Genomic DNA, 12,959 nt, shown 5'->3' on the forward strand with positions numbered 1-12,959 from the left:
AGAAAATTTTTTGCTGAGTAAGTAAAACTAATAAATATGATGTACTCACTGAGTCTTGCAAGAACTGGTTTTTCCACAACCTTGTCTACACCTCAGCTAAAAGGTTAGGTGCTTTATATATTGGGTTGGGCAAAAAGTTTGTTCAGGTTTTTCCATACAATCCTATGGAAAAACTACAACCCAATACATCATCTCATCTAGTCCTTCTAATAACCAAGAAGATAGGGACGACCTTCCGTTTAAATAAAGATACAGTAATTCTCAGTGACACCCAAGTAGAGAGTGTTAAGTCCAAGATTCTAACTCAGGTCTGTCTTAATTCCAAAATCTGTCCCCTACTCCTCCAGGCCCCACTCCCCGCTTCCTCTGAGCTGGGCTTACCGGCCATGGACCCCGCCAAGCCTGCATAGTACTCCAAGCACTGCCAGGAAGTGTCAATGTCCCAGCGGGCCTCAAAGATGGACTTCCCATTGTTGATCGTCTCCACAGTGGCGATGTCATCCCGTCGTTCCTTCAGGCAAAACAGAGGGCCAGACTGAAGACAAATTACCATACACCTCAACATGTTCAACAATCAAAACAGAACACATTGCCTAATTTCTAAAAACAGTAGCAGCTTGAACTCCCAACAAAAAGGAATGGCTGTGACATCTGGAAGAGATGAAAGTTATTGCTAAACAGTACCCTGTTCTCCCCATCAAGTAAGGGTCACAGAACCAAGACCAACACCTCATTCCAAGATTAATTAGAAAAGGACTGTTTTGAGAAATATTATATATGTACTCCTGCACAAATATGTACAGATATTTGTGCATGAGGTTTTCCTGGTGGCTCAGACAGTAAAGAATCTGCCTGCCACGCAGGACACCTGAGTTTGATCCCTGGGTCAGGAAGATCCCCTGGAGAAGGGAATGGAAACCCACTCCACTATTCTTGCCTGGAGAATTCCATGGACAGAGGAACCTGGAGGAATGCAGTCCATGGGGTTGCAAAGAGTCGGACAAGACTGAGTGACTAACACACTGCAAGTATACAGTAAGAATGAAGAGTCCTTAGGAAAACTGTACAAAACAGCCAAACACACATCGACACAAATGGGTTTAATTCACCCAAAGAAATGCAGCATGCCAAAGTCACAAGATAATTATTTTCTAATGCTCATTACTCATCAATTGTCTTTTCAAATTCTGCTTCCAGATGTAGATTACACAACTTAAGAGGTACTACAGATGGCCCAAAAATGAACAAAAAGATTTTGGAAATTAGACCTGAAAAATTAAATAATGTGCCCAAAGGAGATGAAAAAATTGAATATTGAGGTTTCCCTGGTGGCTCAGCGGTAAAGAATCCACCAGCCAATATATAGGTTGCTACAAAAGTAATTGCAATTTTGGACCATGCATTTTAAATCACTATAACTAGGCTCAAATACACCTTTACTAATCAAAATAGGAACCATGACAATCAACACATTTTTGCCAACAAGAAATAAGCTTTTTTATTCTTGTAGCATAAAAATCCATGCTTCAGGATTCAACAAACTCCTGGAAAGCATTTTCTGCTTCCTGCTGGTTGTGAAAGCATTTTCCCTGCAAAAAGTTGTCATGATGCTTGAAGAAATAGTCATCAGTTGGCAAGAGGTCATGTGAATATGGCAAATGAAGCCCAATTCTCTCAACTTTTGAAGTTTGTACAACTTTTAGCAGTACAATATGCAGTCGGGCCTTATCATGGAGAAGAACTGGGCCCTTTCTGTTGACCAATACCAGCTGCAGGCATTGCAGTTTTCAGTGTATCTCATCAATTTGCTGGGCATACTTCTCAGATGTAGTGGTTTTGCCAGGACTTAGAAAGCTATAGTGGATCAGACCGGCTGCAGACCACCTAACAATGACCATGACCTTTTTTGGGTGCAAATTTGGCTTTGGGACGCGCTCAGGCGCTTCTTCTTGGTCCAGCCACTGAGCTGGTTGTTGCTGGTTGTCATATAAAATCCACTTTTCATTGCACATCACATTCTGACCAAGAAATGGTTTGTTGTTCCACAGAATATGGGAGGACAACACTTCAGAACGACGATTTTTTAAGTTTTTGGTCAGCTCATGAGGCCCCCACTCATCAAGTGTTTTCACCTTTCCAATTTGCTTCAAACGCCAAATGAACATAGAATGATCAACTTCGAGTTCTTGTGCAGTTTCTCGTGTAGCTGTTAAGAGGATCAGCTTTGATAATGGCTCTTAATTGGTCATTGTCAACTTCCGATGGCCGGCCACTATGCTCCTCATCCTCAAGACTCTCATCTCCTCTGCAAAACCTCTTGAACCACCACTGCACTGTATATTCATTAGCAGTTCCTAGGCCAAACATGTTGTTGCAAGTTGTCTCCACTCCTTTATGACCCATTTTGAACTCTAATAAAAAAGTCACTCGAATTTGCTTTCTGCCTAACATCATTTCTATAGTCTAAAATAAATATAAAATAAACAGCAAGCAATAAGTCATTAGTAAAAAAAAAAAACACACACACAAAGAGAGAAATGCACATTAAAATGATATATAACATAATCACATTTAAGAATGTAATCCAGGATCAAATGGCAAAGTTCAACAATGCAAAACTGCAATTACTTTTGCACCAACCTGTGTCTCCTAGACACAGGTTCGATCACTGATCTGGGAAGATGCCACATGCCATGAAGCAACTAGGCCTATGCGCCACAACCACTGAGCTATGGTCTAGAGCTGGGGAGTGGGAACTACTGGGTCCACGTGCCACAACTGCTGAAACCCATGCGCTCTGGAGCCCATGCTCTGCAACGAGAAGCCACTGAAATGAGAAGACGGCATGCTGCAGCGAAGCAGCCCCGGATCAGCGCAGCTGGCGAAGAGTCCTCACGGCAACAAAGACGGAGCACAGCCAAGAGTAAATGAACTTAGTTAGAAAATCTGAATATGTAAGAAACAGGCATTTGTTATTACAGATCCGATTTTAATTAAAAAAACGTGGTCAAAATCTGTACATAAAACATGAATTGAACAACTGACAAGGAAAAGATGAATCTCTTACTAAAAGTGACAATCAGTATGGCTGGCCAGAAGCAAAATGAAATGGCAACAGAAATTAGCACAAGTGTCTAACACAAGTGTCTAACAGGTGCAGATCTCAGAAAGCACGGACAGATGAAATACAGGAAAGGGCGCTTTGATAATGATAATCAGACATGGTCTATTTCTACAAAGACCGGAGGTATGAAGTGCTTTGATTCATTCATTCCACATTTGCTGGATTCCAGAAAAGATGACAGAGTAGGACTTGAACTCACCTCCTTCCAGGAAAACACCAAAATCCCAACTAACTGCTGAACAGCCATCAGCAAGAAAGATCAGAACCTACCTGAAAAGCTATTCTGCATCCAAAGACAAAGTCACAACAAGATGATGGGGGCAGTACACTGGTAATCTAGTCAAGCCCCATACTCCCCAGGAGGTGACCCACAAATTGGAAAATAATTACAGTGCAGAGGTTCTCCCACAGGAGTGAGAGTTCTGAGCCCCACGTCAGGCACCCCAGGCTGGAAGGCTGGCATGAGGAGGAGGAGCCCCCAGAGTGTTTGGCTTTGAAGATCAGCAGGTCTTAACTACAGGGACCCCACAGGAGTGAAGAGATAAAAAACTCCACTCTTGGAGGACGCACAGAAGATCTCATGCACACCAGAACCCAAGGAAAAAGCAGCGAGTGACCCCACAGGAGCCTGGGTCAGACCTACCTGCTGGTCTCTGACTGTCTCCTGAGAAGGCGGAGGGTGGCTGGCTTTAGTTTACAGTGGGGACGAGGACATCAGCGGCAGAGGGACCACAGAATACTCACTGGCATGAGCTCTCCTGAAGGCTGATATTTTGGCACCAAGACCTGGTCCCCCAACAGCCTATAGGCCCCAGTGCTGGGATGCCTTGGGCCAAACAACCAACAGGGCGGAAACACAGCCCCATCCATCAGCAGAGAGGCTACCTGAAGGCTACCTGAGCCTAACACCACCTCTAGACACATTCCCTGACACGGCCCTGCCCACCAGAGGGATAAGACCCACCAGTAGGCAGGAACCAGTCCCTCCCCGCAGGAAGCCTGCACAAGCCTCTAAACCAGCCTCATCCATGAGGCGCAGATGCCAGGAACAAGAGGAACAACTCCCCTGCAGCCTGCAGAATGGAGGCCACAAACAGAGAGACTTAGACACGGGAGACAGCACAGAAATATGTTCCAGATGAAGTAACAGCATAAAACCCCAGAACAACAATGAAGGGAAGTGGAGCTGGACAATCATTTCACACTTTTACTAAGAAAAGAAGGACAGATCCAGTTTCTTCCTTCAAGGAGCTTACTTCTTAAAAAGGAAGTCAGTAAGTTCTAAACAAATTCTGCAATTACTGAGTAGACATGTTTCTTCAGAAAGGATGATTTTTTTACATCCAAACATAGTCTAAATTAAATTGCCTTTCAAACCAACAATTTACCTTCTCTTTCCTGATTCTATACTCACCAAAACAACTTTTTAACAATTAATTTGTTTCCCAGTTACTGATACTGGAAAGAGGGTACCTAGGAAGACAAGAAGCCATCAGTTCTGATGTAACAGTTCTTTAACCAGCTGTGAATCATCCCATTTCTCGGATGTATTGAGTATGATCAATGTAAAACACATTTTCAAAAGGCATGATCAACCACAAGTGACTTAAACTTCATCTCTATAATGCAAGAGGGGAACTAGCCCCTAAAGAGGAGGTAGGTACCAGTTCACTAACCAGCATAAACACACTGATGAAATCAGTGTTACACCTCAAACACATGAAGAAATATTAAACTGGCAAAAGTGAAATGCTGTCGTCTTTCACACTAATACAAGTGTGAACAGACAGAAAGTAATCTGTGACTATTGCTGAAAAGCCTTGGAATATTTACTAAGAAAGGAAGTTTCATTAAGATCTTTTTTTTTCCTTTGGTAAAGAATGGACAGGCAATTAGTTTTGAGGACTGTTTCAGGGTTTCAACTCAAAGAGAAAATTCAATCTATTGGCTGGTCTTTTGAAATTTTTCCTGTCTTATTCCAACATCCTCTATCCTCATGCAAAAGGTTATTTCTAAAAAGCCACTGTGGGGCCTTCTGACGGACCTTACAAGGACCATAAAAAAGACCCTGATGAGACCACCAAGCAGTCGCAGCGAGTCTCTAACATGTAACACTGCGTTCAGGGAGATGGGGGTCCTTCACCCTCATGGGGTAAGGAGGGCAGATGGGAAGGGGAAACAATGCAAGTTCCCTGCCCCTTCTAGGTTCAAGAGCCACCTTAAAACAAAACTGTCCACCATGACAATGCAATGCTACAAGCATCTCTGGGGAAACATGTGCTTCATATCTACCCCATCCTTTTCTCGGCCACCCTGCTTCTCATGTGACCTGACCACGGGTCCACTGGATGAAAGGGAAGAAGAAAAGCCCCATCCCCCTCCTCCATTTCAAACTGCCAAGGAAGCTTAAGTGTCTAGCTTTTATAAAAGAACCGCATGAGCAAAGACATGCCCATTAAACCTTAATAAGCCTGAGCCCCTGCTTGCTTCAAGAGGCAGAGCTGAGCAAAAGAGTGCCTGAAGGCAAGTGCATAATCTACACACGCAATCTTTTCTATATGTAAATAGTGTTAAAATACATTACAGTTTTAAAATACATCTTCTCTCTCCTTTTAAAGCTACATGATAGTTACTTTCCTAAGGAGGCCCAACTTAGAAATGATTGGCACCTACCATTAAGATCTTTACAATTTGATAAAAAGCATCAAAAGATTCAAAGTGAAAAGGGAAATGTAAGACTAATACGCATACAGAAAACTGTTCATTTCACTAGGAGTCAATGGGCTTCCGGCTAAGGTAGAGTAATAGGGATCAGATATAGGCTCCATCCTTGAGCAACTAAAAATACCAGATAAAGTACACAAAACAACAATTTTCACAAAACAGCAATTTTCAGACACTGAACACTGGACAGCTCAGGACAGTGATCCTGGGAGAAGGAAACAAATGAGGTGAGCCTACATGTGTTCTTGCCTGCTGCCTGGAAAGAGTCTCTATCAGAGAGCCAGTAAGAGGGCCTTAGGTGGGGCCTAACAGATACTCTGAGTTGAGGAAACAGGTTGGGAGTTCAGGACTATGTGATGGCTGCAGTATTTACTCTAGGTATAGGAGAGAAGAGGGCTGCACAGAAGAATCCCAGAGATCCCCCTTAAGCCTTCATCCGAGAACTGGTCAGTGTGAGGACACTACCCAAGGCTAGGAAAAAACTAACCAAGAAGGTGTAAAAAATATCCCAGAACTCACACAGGGGCATGAATAGTTCATATGCCCACCAGCCACATTAAGAAAAACCTCACTAGTACACAGAGCATCAAGCTAGGTATTCAGAAGGGTATTCAATAGTGGGGGAAAATTAGCTGTTCTGATCACACCTAACAAAGCCCAGAAACAAGTCTTGCAAGGATCAAACTAATTCCAAGTTAACTTCACTGTGTCCCAGAGCAAAGCTCATTAATAACTTTTAAAGTATAAGAATATTCAGCATCCAACACATAAAACTCACAATGTCTAGTGATAACGAATTACTAGACATGCAAAAGATAGGAAAGTTATATAACATTTAACCAGGAGGAAAAAAAACCAGTCATGAAAAACAGCAAAGTTATATAACATCTAACCAGGAGGAAAAAGTCAATCAATAGAAACAGATTCAGAATTGGCAGATGTCACAATCAGCAGATGGGGATATTAAAAGTTATTATTACTATATGCCATGTTTTCTAGAAAGTAGAGGAAAACATGAACATGTTAAGGAGCAACATGGAACAACAACAAAAAGACTCAAATTGAACTTCCAGAGATGAAAAATACACCAGATGGGATTAACAGCAGATTAGACACTATGGAAGAAAAGGTAGATGAACTTTATGCAAAACAATGGAAATTACCCAAAATGAAACACAGAGAGAAAAACGGGGAGAAATGAACAGATCATTAGTGAGCTGTAGAACAGTTTCAAGTAGCCCAAGGTATATGTAACTGGAGGTTCTGAAGAAGAAGAAATAGAAGAGTGGGGGCAGAAGAAATATCTAAAGAAATAATAGCCAAAATTTTTCCAAATTTAACTATATATGTACAAATTCAAGAGAAACTCCAAACAAAAGAAATATAAAGAAAACTGCATCAAAAGACAATGAACTTTTTTAAAACTGGTGATAAGAAGAAAATCTTAAAAGCAGCCAGAGGTAAAAAATACTTAATAGAGGGGAACAAATATAAGAACCACAGCACACTTCTCTTCTGAAACAAGTCAGAAGACAGCAATGCAACATCTTTAAGGTACTGAAAGAAAAAACTGTCAATCTAGAATTATTTTATCTAGAACTCTTTTTCAGAATGAAAGCAAGGACATCCCAGTGGTAAAGAATCCGCCTGCAATTCAGGGGATATGGCTTTGATCCCTGGTCCAGGAAGATTTCACATGCCTCGGGGCAACTAAGCCCAGGCGCCACTCCAGAGCCCACAGGCTTCGCCTACTGAGCCCTAGCAACAGCAACAACTGAAGCCTGCAAGCCCTAGGGCCCGTGATTTGCAACACAAGAAAGCACCGCAGTGAGAAGCCTGCACACTGCCAGCTAGAGGGCAGCCCCTGCCTACAGCGACTAGAGAAAGCCACACACAGCAGGGAAGACACAGCACAGCCAAAAATACACACGAATTTTAAAACTAATGTAAATACACGAATAATGAAAGTGAAATAAAGACTTTCAGACATACAAAAGTTAAAAGAACATCCCTAGCAAATCTGCACTATAAAACATGCTAAAGAAATCTCTCCAAGCAGAAATAATAATGGTAACATAGACATCTGGGCCTTCCCAAAGGAATGGAGAACACGAGATATGCTAAAATGTGAGTAAATGTAAATGTTTTTATCTCATAGAAGATAATTGTGCATAGTTTAAAAATGGAACAGGCAAGGAACTATAGATCACGATTAACTAGAAAAATCACTGAAAGAAAACAACCAAGGGCTAAATTGTAGGTTGTGGTCAGAGGGTGGGATCTGTTCAGTTATAGAATAATCTTAGGTAAAGGTAGATCCAGGGCTTTCCTGGTGGCTCAGGGCTAAAGAATCTGCCTGCCAATGCAGGAGATGCAGGTTTGATCATCAGTCCAGGAAGATCCCCTTGAGAAGGAAATGGCAACCCACTGTAGAATTCTTGCCTGTGAAATCCCATGGACAGAGACGCCTGGAGAGCTAAAGTCCATGGGATTGCAAAAAGTCAGACAGGACTTAGTGACTGAACAAAAACAACAGCAAAGGTAGATTCAGGGCATGATCATCAGACAAGAGCTTTCGAGAAAGACAGTAATATATTTTTGACTGTAAAAATATAATACAAAATATTAAAGAAAATGGAATGAAGAGTTTAAAGGAAAAGAAAATTAACATTAGATAGTCGATTTCAGAGCAAAAAAAATAGGTACTACTCAGGATTTTAAAAATAATTTTATAATAAGAGCCAGTTTTTAAGAAGGTAAAACAACCCAAATGCTTATGCACAAGCAAAAGTGAGAGGCAAATTAGAATAATAAATTATCAGCTTTGAGTTGCTACTTTTAATCTACCAAATTAAAAATAAATTTTGATAAAAGAAAATACCTTGTTGGGAGAAAATTCTCCAAGAACATTTTGACATTAGTGCATGGTGCAGGCTTTCTGCAAAGGCCACTGGCAAGCAAGCTGACTGAAAAGTAAAGGCCTTGGAAGGCAGAGACAGCATCTCCCTAAAGATGGAGGTCTCTGAAAAGATGTGGAGACATAAAGCTCTCTACTTCCTGTTCTTGGAGACATCTGCTTACATTCCAGGGTAATAGATCTAGTGATACCTTTCCCCTTAACCTTGGAGATCTGCTCAGTGAGCAACACCTCATTAACCTTAATAAGTAACCTTTCTCCAAAGGAGAGAATGGTCAGATGTGCCCCTTATAAGTTGAGTCTCATAATTTTAGGGTTCCTCTCCTACAATGCTATCCACTGTATGCAAAAGGATAACATCTGACTTTTATTGGATCACCCCATGAGAACTGGGGCTCAGAAAACTAGTGCTAAAGTATTTTACTGTGAGTAATAAACTCTCTTTCTCTCTCTAATCCAGAAAACTTTATGTTTCTTGTCAGAATACCCATATAACCTTGCAAACAGGGTAACTCTCAGTCCCCCAGTTTCTGACATAACACACTGATAAGGAAAAAAATCATCACAGTCCTACGCTGAGAGATATCCCTGATTTACATTTTGGCGTATATCCTCTGAATTTTCTAATTTTCTGTAAAGACAATCTAGTACTTTTGCCTTTTAAGACTGTAAAAAGCTAAACTTTATTTCATAAGAGGGGAACAGGAATGAATTTATGAAATATTCCAGGCAACTAAGGCAGAAAATTAACCTGAAAAAGAAAGTGAACTTGAAGAGTCATCAGAGGAAACAGTAAAAAGGGAACAAGTACACACAGTTAAAAAGAAAAGGAGACAAGCTACAAAGGCTACATTATCATTACAACAAAGAAGGAAAAGAAAGCCTGCCCAGGGAGGTGTCACAAGGAACCAAGAGCCAGAAAGAAATCACTGAAGGAAAGCTTGTTGTACATACCAAGGTGAGCATACAGAAATGTTTTTGGATCTCATCATTAAAAGGTATCACTTAATAATGCATCAGTTTAATTGCAAATCATCACACACACAAAAAATCACAGAGCAATGCAAGAGGACTTTTCTGGAAGAGATTAAATTAAAACATACCCTTATTATCCTGGCAGCCTCCAAAAGGATTCGGCAACGCTCCATGCCAGATTTTTTACTCCATATTTTAAAGGCAGCCTTTGCATCTTGAACAGCCAAATTTACTTCCTTTTCTCCTGAACATGTGAAAGTAGCTATCACTCTACCTATAAATACAGGGAAAGACAGTGTTAAATTTCAAATGTTTGCCACATATTTTAAATAAAGTATTGTGTATCCATTTTCCTTTTAGTGATCCTCTTCTTGTTTTTAAGTATAGTCTGATTTAGTGACTACCCCTAAACCAACAGCTTATCTTTTAAAGAATCTAATAACAGTTGAAGACTTGTCTTCAGAAAAATGTACTGACTGTGTCTCTTGCCTAGCATACCTTGAACTTTGGGGTAAGAACTCCTGCCCTCCTCGATTTTACACTTGGGTTTACTAATGTTAACTTCCTGTCAATTATAACACAATGCTCCTTAACAATGTTTCATAATCTCAGAGGTCTTGTAAAATCAAAGTATTCAGTCTCCTGGGTTATGAACTCTGATTTTAAATCACTGGTCTGTGTTTTCTATGTAAGTCATATAATACTACTGATACTTGATGAACATGGTTAATAAATAGAGTATCAAGAAAAGATATTCCTAAAAGCAAGAACATTTTTTTCTCAAATATGAGGGAAAAAAATCCCAATCTCAAATTTTCTTGTTTTTGTTGTTTAGTCGCTAAGTCACGTCCAACTCTTTACGACCTCATGGACTGTAGCCTGCCAGGCTCCTCTGTCCATGGGATTTTCCAGGCAAGAATACTGGAGTGGGTTGCCATTTCCAAGTCCAGGGGATCTTCCAGACCAGGGAGCGAACCCACATCTCCTACACTGGCAGGTGCCTTCTTTACCACTGAGCCACCTCAGAAGCCCATTTCATTTTCTTACTTCAATCCTATTCCCTACACTGGGCAAAATATGAAATGATCAGTTTTTCTAGACCCAAATCCTAAGGGTTGTGACTGACACTACTAAAAAGAAATCAGTTAAAGGTTTCCCCTCCTACAAGAACATTTGGGACTCTTGCTTTTTCCAGAGATTTCACAAACCTGTAATTTTTATTATAAATTTGAGTAGCCAATTGATAGAGGCCGTGGCTAAGAGTCACACATCACATACTGTAGGCAGTTAAAATAAAGAGTAATTTTTCTTTCTTTTGTGTCAATATGGGAGTGGGAAATCAAGAGGCCTAAAGGATTAGAGCCTGATGGTGGCTGTGGACCCTTCCTGCTCTGACTAGTCGCTGCTCTGTGGTTTACTGTAATTGATCACACCTAAATTCTTCAGTCTCTTGAAATTCAGTTTGATCCCTCTGGGGATATACTATTTGATTTGCACAAACATTTATATTTCTCTCCTCGTAAACATTAAACCTACCAAAACAAGCAAAACAAAAACAAAAAAACCTCTTCCTCATTTGCTTTGTGATCTTTGGAGTTTCCAGGGCCTGGCACAGTGCTTGGCACACATCAAGCACTGGATAAAAGCAGAATTTTTTATTTCCCTTTCTCAGCTTTGGTTCGTGTCCGGAAATACTTTAACACTAGGGGACGGCAACAAAGTAATCATGCACGCTCATTACAACCATCTGTGCATGCTCCTCCATTTTGGCACAAGTATTTCTTTTCACCCTGTCCTTCTAGAACTCTTCTAAGTGCACCGTTGGAAACATTACTGAGGTCCTACCTTTAAAATTTAATAATTAACACAAAGACGCTACCTTGCCCAGCGGGGCTCTGTGGACTCTGTTCAGGCGATTGTGAAATTAACCCTGACCCCACCGCGCAACTCACGAGCTGCTCTCCTTTTCTACGACTCCTTCCTGCCCCGACCCAGATGCTCCCGTGTTCGCGCAGCATCCTTAGCTGCCTACACAGATAACTTTATACTCTACACCATCACTTCAGTTCAGTTCAGTTCAGTCGCTTAGTCGCGTCCGACTCTTTGCGACCCCATGAATACCCGTGCTCAATAAGCATCTGTTCAATGCACTACACGAAGGTTCAGAAGTTAGAACAGGTTTCACCCCTGGGGCGGGGGGGCGTCAATTCGCGCCACAGCGTCGCCCCTACCCTGGCTCCCGCCGCGTCCCTCGACCCGTCCCTAGCGCCCGGTCTCCGACCCGTCCCTAGCGCCTGGTCTCCGACCCGTTACCGGTTGCAGGCTCGAAAGCCTTCTCGGTGCCGGAGGCGTCCACAGGCTCCACGCGGGCCCCGCCGCGGTAATTGAGCGGCTGCGACACGACGAAGGTGCCAGTGCTCATGGCGGCGATCGGAGCAGAAGCAAGCCTGAGGGTGGGAGAAAGTGTAGACAGTGCAGCCAGGCCAGCTCGGAGAAACATGGGGGGCGGGAGCGGCGGAGTGGGCCAAGCCTGAGGGGCGGGGCCAGGGAGGGGCGGGGCAATATGAGGCCTGGGGCGTGGGGTAGCGGGGAGGGGCCGGGGTCACGGAAGGGGCGAGGTCGCAGGAGGGGCGGGGCAGTGGGAGGCGGAGCAATATGAGGCCTGGAGGTGGGGCAGCGAAGAGGCGGGGCAGTGGGAGGGGCGGGGTCACGGGAGGGAAGGGGCTTCGGGAGGCGGGGCAATATGAGGCTTGGAGGTGGGGCAGCGAAGAGGCGGGGCAGTGGGAGGGCGGTGCATCGGGAGGCGGGGCAAGATGCGGGCTGAGGGGCCTCCAGACGAGGGCCGGCCTCCTGGGTCGGAGTTAGCGAGACTTTTCCGGGCGGTCAGTTGGCTAATCCAGGTCCAGGTCCGCCCCTCGCTTAGTCTAGAGGCTGGGTGGCACACCAGAGTCTTTCACACAAACGCAAGCACGCACGCACGCACACACACACACGCGCTTTCTCCCCCTCACTGTCTCATTTTTCTCTTTCTTCTTCCGGATCAGTATTTAAAACAAGAGTTTTCAGGTACATCACAATATGTAATCAGCCTAGGATCTTCTGATCGTTCCGTCTAAGGAAAGGAGAGGATTAGATCAGGGGTTGGGACTCCCCGTTTCCACTGCACTAGGCACCGTTGAACCCCTGATGGAGGAACTGAGATCAAAAGATCACACTTGC

The 12,959-nt window shown here is 42.9% G+C and overlaps 1 protein-coding gene across 1 annotated transcript in view; it reads right to left on the reverse strand.

Moving 5' to 3' along the window:
- The window catches only part of ALDH9A1 (aldehyde dehydrogenase 9 family member A1), a 29,826-nt gene extending 17,557 nt beyond the window's left edge, over positions 1–12,269 (reverse strand). Inside the window, exons 1-3 of the mRNA XM_070467713.1 lie at positions 12,054–12,269; positions 9,869–10,014; positions 382–511 (exon numbers count right to left, since the gene is read on the reverse strand). Of these exons, the coding sequence (XP_070323814.1) occupies positions 382–511; positions 9,869–10,014; positions 12,054–12,240 (463 nt within the window). The 5' untranslated portion in view covers positions 12,241–12,269. The remainder of the gene's footprint in view (positions 1–381; positions 512–9,868; positions 10,015–12,053) is intronic.
- Between the last annotated feature and the right edge of the window lie 690 nt (positions 12,270–12,959).

Source organism: Odocoileus virginianus, chromosome 5, assembly GCF_023699985.2.
Source record: "Odocoileus virginianus isolate 20LAN1187 ecotype Illinois chromosome 5, Ovbor_1.2, whole genome shotgun sequence".
Classification (NCBI taxonomy): domain Eukaryota; kingdom Metazoa; phylum Chordata; class Mammalia; order Artiodactyla; family Cervidae; genus Odocoileus; species Odocoileus virginianus.